At 46.2% G+C, this 25,887-nt stretch overlaps 2 protein-coding genes across 4 annotated transcripts in view; both read left to right on the top strand.

Moving 5' to 3' along the window:
* The first annotated feature begins 210 nt into the window (after window positions 1-210).
* ap3m2 (adaptor related protein complex 3 subunit mu 2) lies at window positions 211-5,894 on the top strand. 2 transcript variants are annotated; one of them, XM_076151003.1, is made up of 9 exons: window positions 211-302; window positions 2,016-2,300; window positions 2,653-2,824; window positions 3,230-3,367; window positions 3,903-3,988; window positions 4,163-4,296; window positions 4,417-4,624; window positions 4,769-4,913; window positions 5,459-5,894. In XM_076151003.1, the coding sequence occupies exons 2-9, from the start codon at window positions 2,028-2,030 to the stop codon at window positions 5,557-5,559; spliced, it is 1,257 nt and encodes a 418-aa protein (XP_076007118.1). In that variant the 5' UTR covers window positions 211-302; window positions 2,016-2,027; the 3' UTR covers window positions 5,560-5,894. The 2 variants fall into 2 exon arrangements, with proteins under 2 accessions (XP_076007118.1, XP_076007119.1); XM_076151004.1 differs by having other exon boundaries at window positions 211-313.
* Window positions 5,895-18,201: 12,307 nt separating this feature from the next.
* The window catches only part of tet3 (tet methylcytosine dioxygenase 3), a 33,101-nt gene continuing 25,415 nt past the window's right edge, over window positions 18,202-25,887 (top strand). The window contains exons 1-2 of one of the 2 annotated variants that reach the window (XM_076151138.1): window positions 18,202-18,416; window positions 19,074-19,133. Coding sequence is in view for 1 of the 2 variants with exons in the window: in XM_076151135.1 (XP_076007250.1) it covers window positions 24,965-24,988 (24 nt within the window). In the remaining variant the exon portion in view is untranslated. Of the gene's footprint in view, window positions 18,417-19,073; window positions 19,134-24,806; window positions 24,989-25,887 lie in introns of those variants that run through there. The other variant, XM_076151135.1, reaches the window with a different exon arrangement.

The raw sequence follows: 25,887 nt of genomic DNA, 5'->3' as shown, positions 1-25,887 counted from the left end.
AACAAAATGTCAGATCGGCTACGTGTAGTAGCCAATCAACGGTCGTTTTCCCTGGTGTTTACTGCGCGTCTCCGTCCACGGACCAATCACAGCTAAGTCACGAGCCACAAACTTCCGTATTATTGACCAATAGCTGCGTTAAATAGGCTGGACTTTCATAATTCGTTCGATTCTGATTGGTTCGCGCCGCTGTCATTTACACGTCAAGCTCTGGCCCGAGCTAACGGGGAAGGAACGAAGGCTGTTTAATCTTTCATTGAAAAAGGCGAAAGGCGAGACGAAAACGTACATTTTAGTCTTCGGTGAGTGATACGTAAGTTCTAGAAGGTTAGATAGGTAGATTTTTAAAGCTGAAATCTGAAAATACTGGCGCACGAATGTTGGGTTTTATGTATTTTGATTCCGTGACTGCGTGACGGGGCTTTTCCTCTGTCATAAGACAAGTGGAGGAGGGACTGGGGCTGGATTCATCCCTTCATTCGTCATTTAATGCTTGTATTTAATGTTTAATCCCAAGATTTACTTGTTACAGTAGTTTCGTTAGGTTTCCTGTCGCGTTGGCTTGTATCAGGACCGAACTTGATAGCTTTGCGGCATATTTAATGCAATCGCCTGGTGTCATCTTTCCTCCGCTCAGTTAGAACGCAGGGCAGAGCGCACCAAACTCCTTTATATTATTTGGTAATTGAACGTTTTAATGTTTAAAATGACTCGCACGCTCTATGTAAAGATGATAACTTGAATTCTCAGGTGCTTGTTTATCATACGGCTTGTTTGTCGTACGGCTTAGATACCTTCATTGTTAAAAACATGTACTGAGTTTTTGCAGTTCGTTGTGCTGATGAATTAATTTGAATCAACATTTTGATTAGAGGACATATATAGACGTATATTTATATATATCTGTGTTTCATGTACAGTAACATTCGTCTGATTATTTAATTTATAGTTGTCTAATAAACATACACAGTCAGCTCACTCATCCTTTGCTGAATTGTGTAGTGCTTTTATTTTGCTATTTTAAATTTCCTGGTTTTGTAATTAGCTCTAATCTCACTAAACTATAATTTTAAGAGCTGTCTTTGGAGTATTGACAGTGTTGCTCATGTGGGATAAAATTTAGAAAAGAAGATGAAGGTGTAAGTTTGTCCATCGCAGAGCCACACCTGGAAGACAAACGACCAGGTGTGTCAGCAACATCCCCCTCTTGAGTCTTTGGCGCTCCAGGTTCAAGCTCAGTGCTTCGTGCTACGGTAGATTGTACATATTCTGTAGGTTGAGTCCATATTTAAAGAGAATGTAGGGTTGCGTACCATTGTAATGATGTTATTGGTGCTTTTTCGGACTGGAGAAAGTTGGAACCTGTCAAAGTTTCAAACAAATACATTTTTACAAAAATGTGATTGCATAAAATGTTTACTCTTAGAAGTCTCTAGTTTCAACTGGTGAGGTCATTCATTCTAGTATCACAACTACGTACAAAATAGACTCAAAACAGAATCAAATAAGTCCTGGCTGGTCGGGTCCATGACTCTGACTCTGAGGTGTGAGCAGGCTTTTCTTTCTCCTCAGGAATGCACAGACCCTTTATATCTTGCTGCTTCCCCTGTTGCACCCGTATGAAATGTAAATAGTGTCTGGTGAAACGGCCCACGTGAGCAGGGCACCTTTGGGCGTTTAGTGCTCGAATAAAGGCTTTCATTCATATGGATCACATGGATGGACCCTCTGAACAGACGCTCTGACAGCTCTGTGAATGAACTCTCCACAGAGACTTTTAAAATGAGAAATCAAAGTAATTTTGGGTTGAGGTCATTTTATTTTGGTGGGGGGTTTTTTTCTGTTTTCACAGATTGTATATTTGGATTTGTCTTTTCTTTCTCTACAGAATCCAGTGCTTTCATGCATTCATTACTCGTACATAAAGACAAATAATCCAAACATACAGTATTTGACATATGGACATGTGTGTGAATGCAGAGACTTTACTGATTGTCTTTCTCTTTGCCTCTCAGCCTCCAGCCATCATGATCCACAGCCTGTTCCTCGTTAACTCCTCAGGGGACATTTTCCTGGAGAAGCACTGGAAGAGCGTGGTCAGCCGCTCCGTGTGCGACTACTTCTTCGAGGCCCAGGAGCGAGCCACCGAGCCGGAGAACGTGCCGCCCGTCATCCCCACCCCTCACCACTACCTGATCAGCGTGCTCCGCCACCGCATCTATTTCGTGGCCGTCATCCAGAGTGAAGTGCCGCCGCTGTTTGTCATCGAGTTCCTGCACAGAGTCGTCGACACCTTCCAGGTCCGCTCATGGTTTTACTTCCAGCTACATTATCTCCTTCAACTGTTGATCAGATGTTTAGGGTTGAAATCAGTTGATGTTGTGATTCTGGATGAATCCATTTATGTATTTGGTTCATTGATTGATTGATGCCCACAGGATTTGCTGCCTGTTAATGATTTTCTGTAAATGAAATGTCTTTGTTTTCAAAATCAGCAGTTTGAAGCCATCAGGTTGGATTGCAGAGCTCGTAACAGGCGTAATGCACTAAAGAACAAATAAATAAGCGTAGATGAAGCACTCATGGAGGTGTGTTGCTGTGGTTGTTGTTCTCGCCCTCCCTGCTCATCTCTCTCCACTCTCTCGCCCACAGGACTACTTTGGCGTGTGTACAGAAGCAGCCATCAAAGATAACGTGGTGGTGGTGTATGAGCTGCTGGAGGAGATGCTGGACAACGGCTTCCCCCTGGCAACAGAGTCCAACATCCTCAAGGAGCTCATCAAGCCCCCCACCATCCTGCGCACCATGGTCAACACCATCACAGGTACACTGCAGTGTTCCTCGCAGGGACGGGGTGCTGCTCTCCCCCCTGATGTTTGCAGTGTATTAAAGTAGGTTGTGTGTGTGTGTGTGTGTGTGTGTGTGTGTGTGTGTGTGTGTGTGTGTGTGTGTGTGTGTGTGTGTGTGTGTGTGTGTGTGTGTGTGTGTGTGTGTGTGTGTGTGTGTGTGTGTGTGTGTGTGTGTGTGTGTGTGTGTGTGTGTGTGTGTGTGTGTGTGTGTGTGTGTGTGTGTGTGTGTCAAAACTTCAGGTTAGCGCAAATTACAAATAAAGAAACATACTGGTCTTCATCTTCTTCTTCAGACTTTGCAGAGAAAAGGAGAGAAGAAGGTGGTCAAAACAAAGAGGTGTAACTGTGTCTCATGTGTCTCTTTCATGTCTGTCCTCTAGGTAGCACCAACGTGGGCGAGCAGCTCCCCACCGGTCAGCTGTCCGTGGTGCCGTGGCGACGCACCGGCGTGAAATACACCAACAATGAAGCCTATTTTGATGTGGTGGAAGAGATTGATGCCATCATTGATAAATCCGGTATTGATCTGACTTCATTCATCTCGTCTGCATGAGTCACTGTGTTTATATTAGTTTATCATGGAGTTTCTGTTGTTGGTCGTCCCACATTTCATCTTTATTATATAATAGATAAATAATACATAGCAGCGCAACTTCAGGCTTTAAGTTCAATTTCAGTGCAACATTTGCTTTAATGTTTCATCTCTTTTGATGTTTTCACTCACTGGGTTTTAGTGCAGAGTCCACAAGTCAAAATGCTGACTCATCTATTTTATCTGTTTACATATTTTACCCCCGCAAAAATGTTAAGTGGTAGCAAAACAGTTTGATTTGGGAATTTATTTGCAAGAAGTATGCAATTATAAAAAGTAAAGATATTGAGCATCAGCATGATGAACAAACTCAGATCAGCAGCTTCAGCACCTGAGAAATGTCAAACTTAGAAGTCAGTTTTGGTCAATGTCACGTTAGTTTGTTTCATTTACAACTTTATCTTGTAGATAGATTGACACTCACCCTTCCTCCTCCTCCTCCTCTTCCTCCTCCTCTACAGGCTCCACCATCACAGCAGAAATCCAGGGAGTCATTGATGCCTGTGTGAAGCTGACAGGGATGCCCGACCTCACGCTCTCCTTCATGGTCAGTTGACTCTCTCTGCATTTTTTTTGTCCTGGGCTGAATAATTGGAAAGTGTTTATTTGGGCACAAAAGTTGAACACACAACGGTGAGAAGCAGGCAGCTCGCACGTAGAAGCACCAGTATGCGTCACCTTCTCCTGCTCACCCGCCCGACCTTTTCCCTGTCTCACCCAGAATCCTCGGCTCCTGGACGACGTCAGCTTCCACCCGTGTGTTCGGTTCAAGCGCTGGGAGGCCGAGAGGATCCTCTCCTTCATCCCTCCTGACGGAAACTTCCGGTTGCTGTCGTACCACGTCAGCTCTCAAAAGTATATGACACTATTAACATGACAATACTGAAACATTAACACATAAAAATAGGGATGAGCTCATTCAGTGGCCCTGTGTGACCTCTGACCTGCTGTGTGTTGACCCTGCTCTCCCTGCAGCCTGGTGGCCATCCCGGTGTACGTGAAGCACAACATCAGCTTCAGAGAGGGCAGCTCGCAGGGCCGCTTCGACCTGACGCTGGGACCCAAGCAGACTATGGGCAAAGCCGTGGAGTCGGTGCTGGTTAGCAGCCAGCTGCCCCGGGGCGTCCTCAACGCCAACCTCAACGCCTCACAGGGCACCTACACCTTTGACCCCGTCACTAAGGTGAGGAAGAGTTATGGACGCATGTATCTCTGTGTACATGAAGGTGGTTTAATCTGACAGTTTGCAGTAACCATCTTGTTATCCTGTAATGTATGTTTCCTTAACTGCGGGACGTCTCTGCGATCTCTTGGTGTCTCTTTGTAGATGTTGTCATGGGAGGTTGGAAAGATCAACCCTCAGAAGCTCCCCAGTCTGAAAGGAACCATGAGCCTGCAGGCCGGAGCCTCCAAACCTGACGAGAACCCCACCATCAACATCCAGTTCAAGATCCAGCAGATGGCCATCTCAGGTACGCACGCACTTCTGTCCTCTCCGACCCGCGGCCCCACGTGACGGAGGGCCAGGCGAGTCATATACTTACCATCAATACGGAAGAACATGGAAGAAATGATTAAAGTTCACATATTTGTTGTAAAGCCTGAACTTACAACGATGCGGGCGTATTCATGCAAAAGTCTTGCTTGGGACTTGGGTCACTCACTCACTCACTCACTCACTCACTCACTCACTCACTCTCTCACACGCACACTTGCATCACAGACAGATGGGGGTTTGTGAATGTAAAGTACCTTCCTCTGCTTTTTCAGGCTATAACCCAGACATGAGCTCAGGTTTAGCTCGAGTTGCTGTTATAGGTCGCGAACCCAAGCAGCCACCAACCCCCCGCCCTCCACACACACATATGCACATACCATAGCCGCTCAGCTGACAACCACCTGACAGTCATGCCCTGAGCCCGAGCACACCACCAGTAGATGGCGCCACATCCCACACAGGAGTGAAGCACAAATGTTTTCTTGATGACAAAAGTAACACTTCTCCTTCCTTCCACAGGGCTGAAGGTGAATCGGCTGGATATGTACGGAGAGAAGTACAAACCTTTCAAAGGCATCAAGTACATGACCAAGGCCGGCAAGTTCCAGGTCCGGACATAGAGGGAGACCGCCGGGACCGAGAACCGCCGCCACCACCACCAGAGTCAGGAGGAGGGTTAGGATGTGGGAAGTGAGAAGTTGGTACATTCCCGGCGCACTGTAGATGCATTTCAGGTTTGATTCACACAGGTTGGGAGGTTCCTTTGTAGCACTTAAGAGTTGACCTTTGGCACGGAGAAACCTCGTGACGTCACAAACACAACCCAGTCAAAAATAAAGTGGACAGGTTGAAGCTTTCCACGAGTCCCATCGATCCCTAAAGCCCCCGCCCGGCGTTCTGACAACTGAAGACCAAACCTGGCGTGTTCTTCTCCAGCCCGACGTAAACACACACGAGCCGTCCAGTCCGGCGTGAAACTCAACACCAAGCTGAACACTGAAACTTTCAACTCTTAAACTCCTCCCACTTTTATTCCACAGTCCCCGTTAGGTCTGGAGTCGTGTGTGTGCGCCTGTGTGTGCGTGTGTGTGTGCTTCTTATTTCCACTCCTTACAACATATCCTATAGATTTGATCAGAAACTGTGAAATTCAGATGAAAATATCTAAATTATGCTCCCGTGCGAGTGAGACGGTGCTGGTGGAGGACAGACAGGTGGCCGTGCAGCAGCGAGAGCCTCCACTGTGCAGCATTAACCCTGGATGGACCCACACGTCCACCCCGAGCCTCACACACTCCTGCCTTGTTTCTCTGCGCTCGTGAGGACAGGAAGTCACTGCAGCTTCCTGTCATAAATGTTGAGTTTGTCCTCACGGCCTCCCGCCCTTCTTCTTCTACTACTCGTTTGCTTCCAAACCGCTCCTGCACTCTTCCTCTGTTTGCACTCCTGTCTGCTCCAAACTCTTCCCATTCCGATTATTCCGTGATTTATTTTTGTGTGTGTGTGTGTGTGTGTGTGTGTGTGAGCAGCGGTGTAGTCGGCAAACCTGCAGGTACAAACGACTCGGCTCGCTGCACATCAAACACAAGAGTTACTGAGCTATTTATTGTCAACTTGATTTCTGGAATTACTTCAGGTTTGCCTGTTTTTAAACGTTTCACCAGTTAATTATTTATGATAAGAATGTGATCGTTACAATCCAATAGCTGAATACAATGTTGTTCGACACAGCGTTTCCTGTTGCTGCGCTGTGTTCTGATCATCCTGTACGCAAGCAGAGACAGCAAGGTCGTCACATCATTGGTTACATAAAGTGTAATTAAACTGTAATTAACACAATGATTAAATGATTTTAAATTGAATGAAATCAATTAAAAAAGAGAATGTAATACTTGATGATGATATGACAAGTGTTCTCTGTGTTTCTGTCATTGAAGTTACTGTTCCATAAGGAATCACCTCCTCCATCTTTGTGTGAATGGTGTGTAGGACAACATGAACGTCTGTCAGATGAGCTCACACCTTCATCTCAACCATCACCAACTCCTGCGCTGAGACAAACCTCATCCCAAATACTGTGGATATGTTTACACGATGTATTTACTACATCCTGTAAATATAACAATGTTACCACGGCAACCGCGCCAGTCGGGATGAAGCGGCAGGAGGGCCAGCACGCGATGGCAGAGGGCATGCTGACCGGCCTGCTGACCGTGCGAGCTGCTGATGTGTGTGTGTGAGACGAAAGTGTGTCACGGTGAAACGGTCGAATGTTCAAGGTTTGAATTTTATGTTTACAGCGTTTTCTTTGTGTGTTTGTGGAACGACCTCCAAAGGAGTGTGACCATGTTATAAAAATAAAGATTTGATGTGTTCTATCTGAGCGAGGACAACGCTACATGTGTGTTTCTGTCTCAGCCGTGATGAGCACATTTACCTGACGGACGGAGGTTACAGATGTTCGCGCTGTGCTGTCTGTCCACAGGGGGGCGGTGCAGCTACACACTCGTGGAGATTTGGGCCAATACCCAAAATTAGGAAAGTTTTCAAAAGAATAAAAACCAGTGTGAAGCCAACAGGAACCATTTAACCCAGTGAAGCCCAGAGGGGAAATATTACTTTAACTCTGTTCTCCTTCTTATTTAGCCTCACCTGTGATGCATCTGGGGTTTTTTCTTTCAGGAGGACATTATAAAGGTTATAAATGTGAAACGTGCAAAATGTACATTGACAGATAAAAACTGAGACGGAAACATTTGAATCATTTATTGTAACTTCATCCTCAATGGCTCCACAGAAACCACAAAATGTTACATGTGGGTGTTTTGCACATTCTTATCAATTTTTACTCCAATCTGACGTTTAATGAGGAAGGGAGGTGCATTCTCTGGTTAAGGACTCTGACTAACCCCCTTCCTGTCCCTGTCAGTCGCCCAGTGTTACAGCGTGACACCTTAAACCACCTGTTCTCTCTGTTTATGGTCTTTTATATGTGAGACCCATAAAAGTATGAAATACTCAGATTAAGATGTTTACACGCCTCACTAATTAATGGATTTACAATCACATTTTCTATATCTGCCACTCTGAGTAAACATACTTTGTGCTAACTTCCGTCAGTCAGTCAGTGGCTTAAATCAATTTATTGCCATAATCAAAGTTTGAAAGTCCATGTAAACACAGAGGGAGTCCTGCAACATGTCAGTGTTTCTATCTGAATCAGATCATCCAGGCTGGAGTGCAATCATGTCGTCTAATCACATCCCATCTTTACCTTTATCCAGAGAGCAGGGAGTAACACTCTAACATCCCATTTAAATGCAAGGTGTGTGTGTGTGTGTGTCACAGAGGTCACAGACAGCTGTCCACACCCTCAGGTACAACAAAGGACACAGGGACATTTAGAGCTATAGCCAGCTCATGTCCTGACAGGTAACAGGTAACAGTCCAGTCTGTCCAGTTTAACCCTGCAGACACACTGGAGGAAGTCAAACAGGCCAGTAACCCCCCCCCCCAAACACACACACACACACACACACACACACACACACACCCTCCTCCAGCTGGCTGCACTCCACTCCATAATTTACTGAATACTTTGACTCTTTCATCCCCTCTCTCTCTCTCTCTCTCTCTCTCTCTCTCTCTCTCTCTCTCTCTCTCTCTCTCTCTCACTCTCTCTCACTCAGCAAATTTTGAGTGAGTCTTTACATCATTGCAAGTTTCATCCCCCTCCTGCGTGTTTGCAGCGTGCACACACTCTTTGAAAAGCGTGTGTCTATTTTAGGTCTTAATTGTTTCTATATTTATATTTTTTAATTGCTGGTGTTTAGCAAAAGTCTTTCACGATGTTTAAGCTGCAGTGAAGAGGAATAACGTGGACGCGCTGGTAAGTTTCTTTCCAATTCGGTTTCTTTTCGGAGTTTCTGCTGTAAGTGAATTTATGGAGAGGTGAAGCTGTGTGTGTGTGTGTGTGTTTGCAGGGTGTTGGAGCTTCCTGAGCGCACATTTCCCTCTTCATCACATCACAGTAAGTAAGAACAGCAAACAGCCTCATCAACGTGTAATAACTTGGCCGTTTTCACACTTTCATCTCGCCGCAGCGCAGTTCGGGACGTCACACGCATCTGCCGCGTGTGTATTCGCACCCAGTGAGAGTGTGTGCGTTTGTCACCTAAAACAATTAGCCCTAATATGTGTGTTTGTGTGTCCACGTGCGGGGCGATAAGGGGGTTTATCTTAATGTAAATCTATGGATGTGTATTGGTTGATCTGGGTTCCTGCGGTGATGTTTTGGGAACATCAAAGGGAATTAGTGCTTTTACGCGGACTTCAAATAACGCTAAAGATCACTAAGGGATCGATTACCTGCTTGACAAAACTTTGTTGGATGTTGAAAGTCGCGCGTGACAAAACCATTTATAAACCACGTGCACATCCGTAAAGAAAAATTGGTTTCCATTAACCCTTAAATCTCCCGCGCTTGCACTCAGTGTGCATAAAGGTGCTGAGACTCATTTTGTCACACATTACTTTGTTTTCATGATAACTTTCTTACTATAGCGTTTTATGCCACAATGCTTGAATATTCACTATAAATATTCTGTAATAAAAGCGTTCCTGAATATCAATCGGCTTGTTAGGCTACTGTGAGATGAAACCCATGCAAATATTTATTAATTTAAACAAAATGTTACATGTATTCATTATGAGCTTCCATAAACATTTTTGTGTAAATCTTCTTAAAGTTAGAAGGATTGCTGACTCATGGTTCCTCCCATGTTCTATGACCGGGTGCTTGCCTGTTCATTTAGATGCTGAGTGGAGAGTTTTCAATATGAACCCTCAGGACCAACAGCACCAACTACCACATCTGTTTCTCATTATAGGCAAACAAAATCAATATCAATGAAAATCTTCAAATTCTTAATGCTGGAAATGTATTTTGCCAAATGACGTATTCATTCCTCATTATCCAGCGTCTATGTGGGCGCAGTGACTCCAGCTTTCTCCTTCCAGAGTTGCACTAGTCTCCGTCAGTACAAAATGGACAACCTCAGCCAAGGTGTGGTGATTATGTTCTCGCTGGCTGGTGTCCATTAAACTTTCAGCTTTTCACAAACACGAATAAGGGCTTTGGCTTTGGCACACTGCTGGACCATGACGTCGTCAGCAATGGAGGATTTTGGAGCAGCATGAATAGGTCTGCTAATGTAACAGGGAACAAATCCCTCAGGCAGTGTTTGCAGGCGGCTGGGAGGAGATTACACTGAAGAATGATAACAGCAATTTGAGTTGGCTCAGAACTTATCAATCATTAGATTTGTCTCATCTTCACCTTTGTATTAAAAGCTGAGACCTGACCTGTCCTAAGACCTAGTTAGTAACAGAGTGTAACAATCTACTGATGTGTTTCCTCTTGGGATGGATTTTTATTCCTGTAAATCATCTCCATGTCTGTGGTGTGGACGGTGTGTGATGTGGTGCTGTGGGACGCGTGGGTCCTGTTCCACGAGCAGGTCTGTCTGCTTCACTTTGTTGAGGAAATCCTGCAACCTCCTGCTCGCGGGAACAATGGCAGACCTGTTTAGGGGCTTCAGTCAGCAAAGTTATCCAGATCAGTTAAAGCTATTTGCAGGAACTGGACCCTGTGTAAACACAGACAGAATCCAGTTCAGTCTGGTCTAAGTCCCGCTGGACCCTTTAAATCTTAAAATCTAAAAAGGGACAGTGTGATCCAAATGTAACACACAAGGACCTCACAGAATCAGACCATGCTGTTACTGATCACATATTGATTGAAATGGCAGTTTTTTCCCCATTAAGTTAAACTTAAACTACTTTTAAATTTCAGACATTAATGTTTACCTCCTGTTTTTCAGTTATACAGTATATCTCTGTTCTCACATTCACGATACCTTAAAGGCCTCACATGTGCACAACAAGAAACATCTTCCCCTTTTGCTCATGTGTCTCAGCGCTGTAATAAGGCCATTGGAGACCAGATTGTTTCCCAGCTAAACACTGTTTTCAAAAGTGTCCTGACCGGCATGGATGTAGCCCGAGTGGAGGTTCTTATACTGGCACAATTCACTTTGTTGACGGCTGGCTTGAGCGTGTGGCCGCAGCACAAAGAGCAGCGTCCCTGGCATCCGTCCCTCCTTCACTCAGGGAGACTTAACAAAGCCCACCGCTCTGCTATGAGGCGGCAGTATCTTCTCAAACCGCTCACGTCGGCCTGAGCCGGCTCACCGCTTGCCGCTGACAGCTGTGTGTGGAAACCAGACAGGGTCCAGACAGCCAGCAGGGGCAGACACTGAATCAACTCCACTAAGATCCTCCAAACATTTTATAATTACATCAGCTACATGAACAATACCTCCATGGTCCATGGAGGGGCAACTTACATCTGACGGGACAGTACTTTGCAAAACTGAGAATATTTTAAGTTTATTTAACTGCAACTGGACTTTGTTAGATTAAATGGGTCTCTCTTTCACACTTGTAACCCATGAATGAGTGAGTCAATCAATCACAGAAAGCTTCAAAAATCCCTTAATTTCTCAGGAAATGATCCTTTTACCATTTTTAAAATTCAGATTGTTTATTCTACCTGTGTTGGGAATCCTTTTACACAGATTTATCCTCTCTGCAACTCTACAGGAGATCTATTCTGCTTGTTTATCTGATTGTCCTGCAATTTTGGTGTGGTTGCCTTTCAGCGGTTCTCACCAACGTAACTCTTGGTTAATACTGTGTTAATTAGAGGGAGATCTTTATATTTAAAGTGTGTTGTGTTCTCCTCTCTCACCCTTGCCTTCTCTGCTCACTTCCAGACTGAGCCAAGGCTGGGAAGATGCAGTCCTTGTTCTCCGCACTCCCGCCGCTCTTGTCAGACCGGTGAACCCCGACCAAGTCACCCAGTTGACAGGAAAGACTCGAGACGAGCTCCCTGACCTCTCTAGTTAAGAGACGGGGCGAGACAGTCATCATGCCCAGGCCTGTAGCCGGGCCGGGCCCACCTCCCCGGGACGTATACGAGTTCCCTGTGGACACAGACGAGGCTCAAGTGCGTCACGTGCTTGGGAAATCCTTTGAGAAGACTTCGCCTTTGAGCAAGTACATCCAGGCTGAACACCAGCAGGCGGGCCTCTTCTCTCTCGACAATTATGATGCCACCCTGGACTCCGGCGTCGACCAGAAGAAGAGGAGGAGGAAGTGTGCCGCTTGCGTTCCCTGTCTGCGCAAAGAAAACTGTGGCGCCTGCGCCAACTGCATGAATCGCAGGACCGGGAAGCAAATTTGCAAGTTGCGCAAATGCGATCAGCTGAAGAAGAGAAGAGACGACTGGGAGGTAAGTCGAGGTTCATATTGTGTCCATGGAAACGGCCGGCAGGGAGCAGCACTGATCTGAAGATGTAATATGTAATTAATCAACCAAAATTGGATGCCTCAAGTCATTATCTTCTTGATTATAAGTAATCCATTTCTCCATTCATTCATCTGCGTTTGACATTCCTCAGCTGTCTACTCTAGATATGTGTGTCCTTTGGCTGGATCTCATGGGGTCAGTCAGCCCCCCTGTGAGTCAGTAAAGCGAATAACTGCACCGAGCACTGAATTCCAAAGCTTAAATATTCCAATCTTGACCCTAAGTTCAGCTTGTAAGTAAGGTTCCACTAGACCTCTGAAGAACAACCTCTGCTGCCGGTGAGGTTGAGATTTTGGGCTCTCCCTCACACTCGGTGTTCCCCTTCATCATAAAGTTGTTGGATGGGGGGAGTTAGAAGACTGCATGACAGTGCATTTATAAGTGAGTCCGCAAATTTGAAGGCGTTCACATTTGTGTAAATCTAAAGCTCTGTGTCTGTCGCTTTGAAACGTGCTTTGGGCAATTTCTGAAATTATTCTTGTGTTTTTTGATGGAACTACCTCTGACAAAACCAGGTGCACAGATTCTTGTCTAGTGACGTGTTCAAACTGTTCTCTATCACTTGGTATGCTAACACACTCGCAGTAGTATTTGACCCTAATTAAGGCGACGGGAGTTCACCTCTCTGAGTAAACACAAGGTGTTGCGTAATCACGGTATGTCGAGGAAACGCACTCCGATGCAGAACACACCAACTGAGATGTTCACATGCCTGAATAAAGCAATTTACAGACACATAATCTAAGTCTGTGAATTTGTGCCCATTTTAATCACATTAAACCGATTTAGAGCTTTAATTGCCATATATGAAACAGCTTTAAGGAGCATGAAAACACACTGAATGATGAAACGGTTTCAGAGGCTCCTACCAGCTTGTGGGCGGGGGAGTGTTAGAAACTCAGACTGGGAGTTTGGGTGGGGTCTCTCTTCTTAAATCACACAATGTGTGAAGCTTCATGGTGAAGTCACCAGTGCTGACTTTGCTCTGATTTTCATCACTTTATTTGGGTGCTTTGCTTCCATCGTCTGCACGCATCACTGCTTTTGACTTTACAGCCTTTGTGAGGCCAAACGCTGGAGGCAAAGCTCTTGTATTTGCAGGTCATGTGTTTGTAAGGCTGCAGGGACGGACAGAGCCACCAAACAGCAGCAGTGCAGAATTCCTGCAGTTGCCTGGGCTTTGCCCTTTGACCCCTGAGGCTTTGAGTGAGGATGGGGGGTTAACCCTTAACTATTCTTTGTGTGTGTGTGTGTGTGGGGGGGGGGGGGGGGGGGTGTGTGTGTGTGTGGGTGTGTGTTGGTGAAGGGAGAATAGTGCATGTGACTTGAGTTTTTAAAGCGCGCACTTGTGTGTTTATAGAAATGTGTGTGAGTGTGAGAGTCTTAAAGAAGTGGGGGGATGGTGAGTGAGTCAAAGAGGAAAGTGCAGTAATCGAGGGGGAAGCAGCCTGAAGCTGATGTGAAGGGAGGAGGACAAACCTGTGAGATCAGTCACACTAACTGCTCCAGAAACACTGTAACATTGCAATTATACCACCACCAATGCAGCAAATGGATTGTTCTACATTCAGTCCAACATGTAAACGTCTTAATGTGTGATCACACAATCAACCAAGGACATGGTTTGATGTGTCTTACTAAACTTTTTGCTTTTATGTCAGTAAGGATTTGAAGTATTAAGTAAATGTTGACGCAGACTGAGGCCTTTCATTAGTTTTATTGTCCTGTAACACAGATTACAAATACTAAAGTAACATTGGTGACATTAAAAGAGACGCCGAAGCCTTTAAAATATAATGTAGCACAATAGACACTTCAACTGTTATAATAATAATATTGATTGAGAATTGAAATATGTATAAATAAGTGTACATCAATGTGTACAGGTATATATCCTTACAGTTTAGGCACATGGTTTTGGTTTGACTGATTTTTGGCGAAGAGGTAACTGATTTTAAAAAAGGAAACGTTTCTTGTCCTTAGCTAAATGTTGATGTTCATCCTTGTCTAAGAAAACTCTTATTACTCGATTACATGCATGTTAAAACTTCAATTATACTGGCAGGCAGTAAATGTTGAAAACATTGAAGTTCTAGATACACAAAGAGCTTAATGTTATTTATTTAGGAACAATGTCTGTGTAAGTAGCTCGTTAGCCAGCTAATGTGAGTGCTTGCTAGCTAAGTTGAATGAATAAAGTGGTGAGGACGGAGGTCATGTGACCAGACGTCTCCATCTTTGGTGACCCGTGGGTGAGGATTCATTAAGGACATGATGTCAGCTTGTTCGCTGACTCGTATTAGCCGTAAGACGTCACTTCCCTCATACAGTTCAGACAAATAATTGAAGTGTCGAGTGACTAAAGACATTCTATTTCACCTATAGAAAGATGATGCTAATCACGTATAGCAAAGTTCTTCAAATCAAATAAGAAATGATGAAGAGGAGGATGACAGCAGCCTGGAGGAGTTTGAGGTGTATCTGTTGTGATGATGAGGGGCAGTGAAGGTTTTGCAGCAGATTAATGAGGCTTCCTAATTGTGACCGTTGTCTCTTCCTGAGGCTTGCATTGTTCTGCAAAGGTAATAGAAGTTTACAGCCTCCATTTTCCTCCCACTGAACTCTTGGAGAACTCTTGTCCCATTCACCCTAAGACTTTCTCTCTCCTCTCCTTTTCACTCTTTGCTCTTTGCTGAAGAACGTTTAGCCATTTTAAAGATTGCTTCTTTATTGGATCTTTGTAACGTCACCGCACAACAACAACACGTGTATGACAAAATCCCAGCGCGACCTGAAAGCTTCGCCGCTTCCCTGTGATTTATATTTATCCAATATTTCTCTTTCAACGTTTCTGAATCTTGTAACGATACGCAGATGATGTTGCAGAATTTCATGATTTTCTAGCACACCACTTTGCTCAAATCCAACACCAACGTGGCCCTCCAGCTTTATTGTAACATGTAGAGGTGTGTGTGTGTGTGTGTGTGTAGCTGCGTCTCACAACCGCCCTGTTACCAATTGACCACACATCCATCGGTGCCCCTCCCCCAACATCCTGCTTTGATTGCCCTCTGACCTTCGCATGGATGCAGCAGCTGAGTCCCTATTGCCTGGCAACCACATCCTCCATCTTCTCCTGTGGCCACTGCTCAGCAAGAACATCAGCAGCAGCTCCGCTCAGGCTGTCCGGTCAACACAGGAGACGCTGCAGAGATCTCAGAGCCTGAAGAGACACGTTACTTTGCGGACACAAATGTAAAATATTTGGACCAATCACAAACCAGGATGGATAGGTTTGATGCTTTCCTATAGGCGCTGACCTCATGTTGACACTTTGACGATGTTTAACACCGTAAACACAAGGGGATACTAACAACAAGCATCAGCAAAGTAATATAGTGTAAAAATAACACCCAAGACGCGTTCAAAACAAATATTACAACTTGATTCTCGAAATGTCTCTTTTTAAATTTTCTGTGGCCTTAATACTAAAATAATGAGGACTGATAGTAGTAAAATACTACCAATAATATAAAGAGAATATCACTATTTCTGCTTTGTTTTCCTTGACTGTAACCTCTAGCCCACATGTGTTGATTAGTATGTATTGATTAGGTCCATGCTGCTTGTTGTATGAATGAAATCTGCAGATATAAACGGGTTTAAACTGACCCCCGTACCCATTCCTTCACCAATGACCCGCGTGCGTGTCTGCGTTCATGCTATGAGGACGTTAGACGCTTCCATGTATCATTAAGTTTGATCAGAGCCTCACTGACGCTGGCTGATATTCATCGCTGATTTAAACGATATTTAACATAAATGTTGTCAAACTCAGACCAACATCGTAAAGAAGAATCAGCTGTTTAACAGAGAGACTGTTCTAGACTGTTCAAGGGAGAACAAACTGCTACATGGCCGACACGACGAGTCATTTCCTCTTCAGATGCATTGTTCCGTCCTTCAGCTTCTGCTCCCGCGTTCATGAATGAAAAGTATTGAGCTCTAATCTATAGCGGCATAGTTTTGCTCTTCCGTCGCCTGAATCAAAAAGGCATTCAAGTGAGCGTGGAGTTCCACCACCAGCAGTCGCTGTGAATGCCTACCTAAGAACAAACACGCCCCTGCTGTCAAACACACACACACACACTCACACACACATACATACATGCTCACACACACGTGGCCCCCGTGATGTCAGCAGAGGGGATTTCCTGGCCATATAAGAGCCTCAGACGCTACAAACGCTGTGTCACTGCTTAGCTGCTTCGCCTCTCTCTCTCTCCCTGGTTCTTACTCTCTCTCTCTCTCTCTCTCTCTCTCTACTTCGCCCTGAATTCATTCGCCAGCCTGCCTGAACCTTCGCTGACTTGTCTGGTGGACGCGTCGCTTGGTGTTTCCTCTCAGCAGCCGTTTCTCTTGTTTTTCACAACATGACAGACTTTTTATTTTTTTATTTTTATTTTCATCAAAGCTGGTCGGCGGCTTCCACCACACCAGCGTCACTCTGTTGCACGTTGGGACCAAAGTGTTTCCCTTCGGCTCCTCTGAAGATGTTCAGAGCTGGGAAGAATGCGTGCGGGCGTGCAGTTGAAGCGTTGCGAGCTGGGGATGATCTCTGACTCTATGCATGTAAACAACAAGAGCGTCAGGCGCGTACACTTCTCTGAACCGACCGCAGGTGAACGATGGAGATCACTATTCCCAGAAATAAATCATCTATTTGTAGATGCGTACGCCATCATCGCGGCGGAGGATGGCCAAAGTTTGGCATCTTGTGACCCAGCGACAGTGGCAAACGTGTCGCTAATATGTAACTGTGTCGCGTTATGTCCCAACGTGAGTGCGGCCACGCTCTGCCTCGGCGCCTTCACTCGCTCTGTGTCAAGCTTTGCTGTGTAATTGTGCATTTTGCCTGTCAGGGTTGAAGCTGTGTGTATGTGTGTGTGTGTGTGTGTGTGTGTGTGTGTGTGTGTGAGAGAGAGAGAGCGCCATGCAGTCCAGTCCAGTTATTGCAGGCAGCCCTGACACAGATGGTGCACAGTGATTCCACATACCAGAGGCATTGTTTAGGGAAGGCGAGTTCGAGGAGATAATTGACAGGCATGGAGGAGACCTCCCCCCCCCCACACACACACACACACACACACACACATACACACACACATCCCATCCACCTTCACTCCTATCTTTATAGTGCTGCATACACACACACAGAGGCAAGCACACACACCTTTCCTGTTTTAAACCTGCTCCTCTTATGAGCTGTATTTCTCTCTCTCTCTCTCTCTCTCTCTCTCTCTCTCTCTCTCTCTCTCTCTCTCTCTCTCTCTCTCTCGTTTGCTCGCCCTCTCCCTCCCTCGCTAGCACGCTCTCCTGCAATTTCACCCTAGCAGCAGAGTCCAGGCCAGCCTCTGATTGGTTGGACGGCGCTGCCTTTGTGTGCTATCTGTAGTGTGACGTCTCCCCGGCGAGCTGTGTGCATTCGTGTGTGTGTACATTTGCTGGCGAGTGTGTATATGTTTGACGAGGGAGGTGGGGAGGGGGTTGCTGCGGGGGAAGCATTCGCGTTGTGCAGAAAGAGAGAAGAAAAAGTGAGGGAGTGGGAGGGAGGGAGAGAGTGTGTGTGTGTAGAGCAGCAGTGATAGCGATCACAGGAAAAAATCTGTCTTGCGTGTGTGTGTTTGTGTGTATGTGTGTGTGTGCGTGCGGTAGACCTATTGGCATACTAGCAGGGGAGGGAGAGAGAGGAGGGGGGGTTGAGTGAGTGAGCGAGAGAGAAAGAGGGAGAGAGAGAGAGAGATGTGCGTACTAGAGCTCATGTAAAACAGGATTAAAAACACAAGATGGCTTCCTGAATGGGCTGCTGGAGCACAGACGAGAGAGACGCAGAGAGAGAGAGGAAGAGCCAGAGAGGGAGAGCCAGAGAGAGAAGAAAGGGACAGAGGGGACAGAGGTGAAGACGAGCGGGAGCTGGAGTCTTCTGATGGGGATTTGGCCGGCGGACGGTGGAGTACAAACCGAGGTGGCTCAGAGGCTTGGAGGGTAAATATCCATCAGCAAAGAGAGCGAGAGAGCGAGCAAGAGAGAGAGAGAGAGACGTGAGGAAGACTATTTTGGGATTTATGGGTGGGTGGGAGAAGAGGTCGAGAAGACAAAACAGTGGGGACAGACAACCTTAGGCGAGGGTTCACGCTGTGCCAGATACGATCACGCTATTGTTTTACTGCAGCAGTCATCTGCCTGCCTCGCCGCCCGCTGACCCCCCGCCGAGCGCTTCCCGGTCTCTCCCTTTAACCAAATTGCCTTGTGCACCAAGGAGGGGGGTGGGGGTTGGGGGGGGCTGGGGCCAAGTCGGAACACACAGACATTACATAATTCTCATAATTGAAATCTAACCCCCTCGCCGTCTCTTTAATTCCCCCCCTACCCAACCCCCCCGGCAGGCGGAGAGAAGTGCCGGCTCGTGCTCGGCGCCGGCGAAATAGCGAGAAAGAGACAAATGTTGAATTCCTGTGCGTTTGCTGAGTATTAGCCAAGGCGGCGTGTAGGCTGGCACGTGTGTTTGGAGTGCTGCGTTCCAGACTCGTGCTTGTTGCTGAGCTCGATCTTGTCGCATTATTCTATTGATTGTTATCCATCTCCTCTTCCTCCCTCCCATCTCTCTCTCCTTCCTCACCCTCCCTGTTGTTTCCGTTAAAGGTAGGACACTTTGAAGACGACGGTAGAGGCGGCTTGGCAAACCCTCAAGTGGCAACTGAGGTAAGAGAGAGGGCGTTGGGTTTATACTGAGCTTCTGTGTGTGTGTGTGTGTGTGTGTGTGTGTGTGTGTGTGTGTGTGTGTGTTGTCCGTATCCATGGTTGCTTTGATGCTCACATGTAGGGAGGCTCCTCTGTTTACGAGTTTTCGCGCGTTCACCAAAAACTAGCTCTAATATCAGTTACCTCGCTCGCTCTTGCCGGTGAATGCAACAGTCACCCCTGACAGTCGCCCCGGTATCCTCGTGGAGAGGAATAATGGCGCGACAGGCTTCTGTCTTCCTCTTTCCCGAGCTTCCCACCACGAGCCGCGGTGAGTAGAGCCTCAGCCGTGAAGTGGCGGTGTCCTCGAGTTTAAAGCGTCCCACGCTGCCCGCTGATTGGTGCCAGAGCCAGGCATGTGTAGAGGCCAGGAAGAGGAGGAGGAAGAGGTGGGATCAGGAAGAGGAGGAGGAGGAAGCCTACGCGCCGGCTCAGGAGCCTGCGGGGGGTGTCCTTCTTCTCCCATGTACTGGAGTCAAATGAGGTAAAGGGAGTAAAAGTTAGTGGGTCACGCATGCGTAGGAACCTGCTGCTCTCCAGCGCGCTTGTGTTTCTGTGTGTTGGACGTTGTAGCGGTGAAGATTTTGAGAGGAAGAGGATTAAGTCAGCAATGACTGACCGAGCGGGAATGAGGACAGGCTTTGATCTGACTGTACACGTTTGCTCGCTCGCCTCGCGCTGGCTAAACATAGACGCACGCCTGAGGAAGGAGGACTGGAAATGTAGGTTAGTCAGTCAAACGTGAGGCTGACGGAGCTGCGTTGTGCTGATGTACGGTGTCTCTGGGCTCTAAGCTCCCGCTAATCTGCCGCCGCGTCTGGGTCGCAGCTCTATCTGAGAGCTGCACACCGCCATCTGGTGCGAGCGGGAAAGGAATCGCCTGGCTGCGCCGTATGTGTGTTAAGCACGTTTGCATTGCGTCCTGAGCTGCTGTTTGTCCAGGGTCATGGCTGCTGTGTTTGTACTCTGCGGCGTCTTTGTGTCCCTGGTTACAGAAACACACACACTCACCATTTACACACAACAGGGTGATGGATGGCATGTGATCTGTTACGCCTCTAAATGTGTAGTTGTTGGACGGTTATATAATACTCAAGCAAGTAGTGAAGCTACTAACTCAACTTCTTTTTTCAGTAGCTCAACTATTACATAACAATGTGGCTTTTCCAGCAGCTTACTATTTTTCCCCTTGGTGAAAACTACTCAGCTACTGTTTCTATACTATTCAAAACACACACGCCAACTGTCTGAGGATTGAACATATCCCAGCATGCATCACTCCTTCCCGTCACCTCCCTGAATTCAATGATTTTGTAACAAAGATTGTTCATGTTTTGTTTTGTTGTAAAGTTCTCATTTTCACACACAAAAATCAGTGTGAACTTGTAACTACTTTATGAAGAGAGTAGCTTGGCCACAGCTGAAGTACTTTAAATCATGAGTAGCTTGTAGCTTGAAAAGGTTTCAAGGTGGCTTACCCATCACAGGTCATCAGACGCTCTTTCTCTCCTTTCTTGGAGAGATTTGTTATTTGGGCTAAATCTGTGATCGGTTAAAGTTTCAGAGCTACCTGGGCCCCTGGCAGCTGTGGGCTCCATGTAAACACCCAGCTGTCCTCTGAGTGGACGTCCACCCCTTGAGGTCTATAAAGATGTGGAGTTGTTACTGATTTACTTTAAAATCTATTTTTATTCAAGCGTTTCTTCCCCGTGTTTGTCTCGTGAGTCTCTTTCCTCCCGCGAAGTGAAGGCGAGATGAAAGGTTACCGCAGTAGGATGCGAGTCAAGAGTGCTCTGACGTGATTTAGCCTTACCGCTCAGGCACAGGATTTCCTCTGCGTGTATCAGATGAAGTTAAACGGTAAACATGAAGCGGGAAAAACACCTAATCAGAGCAGAAACACTCGAAGGCATCGCGGCAGGTTGAAGTTTGTCACGTACATGATCATATGTCACATGCGGCACACAGCGCTGTGTGAAATCCCCACAAATGGTTAACAGTGACCTAGTTTCCGTGGCAACACTGAATGACTGATGACATCATTGCTTTAATTTTAGCTTAGACCCATCCTTTGAGGTTGGTCACATGACCCACTGGCTGGCACCCACGTGTGTGTGTGTGTGTGTGTGTGTGTGTGTGTGTGTGTGTGTGTGTGTAATTGAAACTCAGGAAGTGGAGGCTTTGACATCACCGTTTTCACTCAGCGTGGCTTTAATTTACGGCTCCGTGTGTTTCCACTCGCTCATTGCTGAACTTCAGCTCGCAAAGCTGACAAACCAGAGCTCGGGTCTCCAGACAGATCTTCTTCTTCCTGCTTTGGGGGTCCAAGATCTCACTTTTGTGTCTTGGTCTGAGCCCTAATACTTTGCAATAACCATTACATTGTTTCCCCCATAATAAAACTTATTTGAAGTTGTTGTGCTAATGAAACAACTTCAGGTGAAATATGATCAATGCGCAAAATCATTAAACAACTGCAATAAAGGTTTTGTCTTTATATGATATCAGATGTATGAGGTAATAGTCATATAATATTTCAAGAGAGAACTCAGTGTTGCAAGAAGGAAGTTTAATTAAAAAAATGTCCAAATCTTGTTGTGGATTTTAATGTCCTTGTGATTTGATTCTAACTTTATTAGAAAAGATGACAGTTAACAAAGAATAGCATTAAATCCTGAGTGGTAAACTGAAAATAATTAATTATTACTCAAATCAAAGCACAAATACAACAGCTCAAACATACATTAAATACTAGCCAATAAGATCAATTCTTTACCGCAATGTTTATTTACATACGTCCGATCACAGATGTCGATATTACTCAGTCATTAGCCGATATCAGCACAGATCCACGTCCTCTTTTATCTCTAACAAATGTCAACAAGCGTCTGTCCACCGCGCTGCTCGTCGTCCAGCCTGCACTAAGTCCCGGCCTGGACTCACAGGGTGTTTGGAGGCCTGGTGTCTGATGTCAGAGGAGGCTGTCAGCCGCTCGGTGCCGCAGTTAATAAAAAATGAATGGACGGAAGAGGGGGAGGGGAGGAGCGCTCAGCTGTTGCTCCAGCGCTTTAACTCTCACCTCTCTGCCGGATTCTCTGCCGCTCCCTCTGGGAACTCGCCTCACGCAGTCCGGAATCCGGATTGTGCCGGGTTTTATGGAGCACAGCGCTACAGCTGCTGGAGTTTTCATCGCAACAGACATGAAAACAGTAATTTCAGAGGCAGACGAGGCTCATGACTTAAAAAGGTGAAGACCAGGAGAGTGCTAAAGTGCAGGAGGAGGCTTTGGTGTGTTACAAAGTGTAATGGATGGATTGCTCAGTAACAAAAACACATTTTAATGGAGCCCACATCATCCAGCCTCCATCTTCTATACACCCACCTCCTCTGTGAATTATTCAACAGGCTTCTTGACCTGGATGGTAGATGATTTAGCGTGCGGCGCCTCGCTGGGCACTTAGAACGCAGCCCACACGTGAGTTTCTAGTTGGAGTGAATGTTTTTGAGCACTGACACAGGCGTGCGCTGGCCCTTTAAGCCTGGCTACGCCTGACTGGAACATATGGGAAGCTAATCTTAGCCCATCTCCTGTGAGAGACGAGACTGGCAAGCAGCCACTGTGCAGAGCTCACGAAGGTTTTCTCTGGGTTTCTATCGGTTTCTATTCAGGCTTTAGTGCCTTTCACCTGACTCTATTATGTGATCTGTTAATGGTCAGCTCACTGTCCAATCAGATTTGATCTCTCATGTCAACCTGCTGCACAGTGGTACATAATGTTCCTTTCTCTACCTCGGACATTTTCAGTCCATTTCCCTCCGTCTTTGTCTCTCCTATACTGTATATTGATTACATTCCTCCTCCTCTTCCTCTTTTCATGTCCCATACCACAAACACAAAGAGCTGCCTCTTAAAAGCAGCACCCTCCTCCTCCTCCTCCTGCTCCTTCTGCGTCGTCGTCGAGTGTTTTTTGGCGGCTCCACCCTGCCCACCCACCACCACCTTTCCCTTTTTCTCTCCCCTCCCTCTCCAACCATTCCTCCCCTTCTCTTTGTGAGGAAGGAGAAGAGCGGTGATGGGGGAGGGGTGGTTGTGGTGGGGGCGAGGGCGGGGGGGGGCCTTTCCCCAGCTGGGCTTTTCGTGCTGACTTGCACGTGCCGTGTGTCAGGAGTTGTGACTCAGGCTGGATACCCTACACTCTGTAGTATTAAACACACCCAAACACACCCCGAACCTGACGCCACCCTGCCCAGGGGGAGGGGGTCAGATGTCAAAGGCAGAAAGACACAAAGAGAGAAAGATGAAAACCTTAAAGGCCAGGCGGACAGGTGCGAGGTCATCAAGGTGACGCCTCCAGCAGTTTTGGGCTCATTACAGACTTACACACCCCTGAGCGAATGTCAGAATACTGGAAAGTCGTCATTTGCTTCCATGAAGTGGAAGTAATGAAACATGTTCTTTATATTGCTGTGGGTTCAGCTTCTATGCAGTGTAGCTGCTGCACAGACTCTATTTGTGCCTTTAAACAGCCTGCAGTTTGGAGCGTCCTCCTCAGCACATGTGGACGATTTAACGTCTGTCATTGTTGATTTTCTCATATATGAGATTCTTTAAAATGTTTGTCAGCGTACAAACTTCTTGGGGGCATTTTGTAGAATGTATTTGATATCATGACGCATTCTTATATTAAAGTTTCCATACAAAGTTGATGGATTTTATTAAGCTATTTAATTTACCTTTACACACACCTTTACAATGTTTATAAAATGAGCAAACCAGACATGAAACAACCAATCAGAGCTTTGAGTCTGATTTTAAACAGAGCTCTCACACACACACACACACACACACACACACACTCACACACACACACACACACACACACACAAACAAACACACTGTGTAATATAATGTGCTGAGTGCTATTCTGCAGCCTCAAGCCCCTCCCCCCCTTAAACCCACTGACCCCGAAAGAACAATCCAATACTGTATGCATAGTAGCATGTTGTGTGTGTGTGTGTGTGTATGTGTGTGTGAGGAAAAATCATTAATGCGTGCCTGCTTGTGCTGCCCTGCGTGATTTTGCAGCAGTGTGTGCGAGTGTGTTTCTCTGCCTCCGTGTGAGTGTGGAGGAAGGGAGAGAGTCACAATGTGTGTCAGATCAGATGACCTTGATGCCATTAGGCTGCAGGGTAATGTGTGTGTGTGTGTGTGTGGGGCGGTCAGAGAGGGGAGTGGGAGGGGGGTTGGAGGTCTGGAGGCGGGGTCAGTGGCTGACAGGAAGAGCTGGGAGGAGGGGCGAGGACGGCGCCTGTCAGGTCATGTGACCGCTTGCTTCATGTGTTTTTCCTCCCACATACAAACTGAGAAATGGCTGAGATGGTGAAATGACATCAGACTTTACGGTGAAACGACGGCGAGCTGGAGAAATAGAACTCTTTGTGTTGTAATGTGTGTGTTTTCATGCGTCGCAGCCTGCTGATGGTGCACTTGCTCCGTTTATGGTGTGTCAGAGCTCATTGTTTGGAAGAAACGACACAGATGAGTCAGGCTTTAGTCATAACGAGCCCAGCCAACACACATACACACACACACACACAGAGCTGAGGATGGACTTTTGTTGTCAGTCATCCCTCCTACAGCCAAAGCTCTTCTCCTCCTCCTCTGAGACACACAGATAGAGAAACGGCTGGGGATAATTTGCCTACATGCTTATGAAGTGCTCGGTATGTGTGTGTGTGTAGTTGGATCGTGGATATGAAGCGCTCGTGTGTGACTTGGATTCTCTGAGGCGATGCCGGGTTATAGCAGGTTTACCGTAAGTGTGAGAGATTCTTGTTCTGCTCTAGTTTCACCTGTCTTGGTCTCCCAATGAAGATACAAAGGCTTACATGTGGTGTGAGCTCTGGCCCCGAAGCTCTGAAGTCATGTTTTGCTGTTGATGATGTTGATTTTGGCTTTTATTTTAGTGTCTGTAACAACCGCCTTTTCAGCCAGAATCATGAAAAGAAACTGGGGAAAAATATAGAATTGATTGATTTTTATTCATTGATTCTGTGAAATTTGTGAAAACAAGACTCACATGAATTCTAAAATGATCTAAAAGTAGTAAATGATTTGAGTATGAGTTAATAATTGTTGTTCAGTGAGTTAAAATAGGAAAAAGTTGAGGTTACAGACTTTGTACCTTTAGGTTCTATTGTAATGTGTTAATGTGTGAGAGCGACACTCGCACACGCGCACACACACTCACACACACTCAAACACTCAAACACTCTGCTTCAGCTACGACTCTGAGCTCCTCTCTGACATTTTCTCTTTGTGGATAAATACGACGGACGCACGTGGCTGTGGCAAACACGGCGAGCACAGGGGGCGCCGTCTCTCTGCTGCAAGTCATCAGCTCCACCTCGTGTCCCAAACTAAAGCTGTGTAACAATAAAGATAAAGATGTGTTTTATTTTTACGTGATTACATTCACGTCTCCTCTTAACGTTCACACATGTTCTCAGGTTGGTTCAGGTTTGTATTCTGTCTCTGTTTGACTCAACTGTGCTGGAAAATCAATGTACTGACTGTTTTTGTGGTTTTGCTGCGTAAGGTCCTGGCCGTATGATGTCATTTATTCACCGCTGCCACCAACCAGGTTATTCCTTGCTTTGTGTGTGATAATTGACTCCCACGGTTGAATGATTCATACTTCTTCTAAAGCTGCTT

The sequence above is a fragment of the Genypterus blacodes genome, unplaced genomic scaffold (assembly GCF_046128005.1).
Source record: "Genypterus blacodes isolate CSIRO-AG114 ecotype Tasmania unplaced genomic scaffold, CSIRO-AGI_Gbla_v1 ptg000053l_1, whole genome shotgun sequence".
In the NCBI taxonomy this organism is placed as follows: domain Eukaryota; kingdom Metazoa; phylum Chordata; class Actinopteri; order Ophidiiformes; family Ophidiidae; genus Genypterus; species Genypterus blacodes.
Note: the sequence above shows the minus strand (reverse complement) of the source record. Positions and strands in the feature narration are given on the sequence as shown.

Excerpts from the sequence above, each read along its gene's own strand:
- ap3m2 (XM_076151003.1), top strand. The coding sequence starts at position 2,028 with ATGATCCACAGCCTGTTCCTCGTTAACTCCTCAGGGGACATTTTCCTG. Across the intron at positions 2,825-3,229 it reads CATGGTCAACACCATCACAG|GTAGCACCAACGTGGGCGAG; the intron begins GTACACTGCAGT and ends TCTGTCCTCTAG. Across the intron at positions 4,297-4,416 it reads TACCACGTCAGCTCTCAAAA|CCTGGTGGCCATCCCGGTGT; the intron begins GTATATGACACT and ends CTCTCCCTGCAG.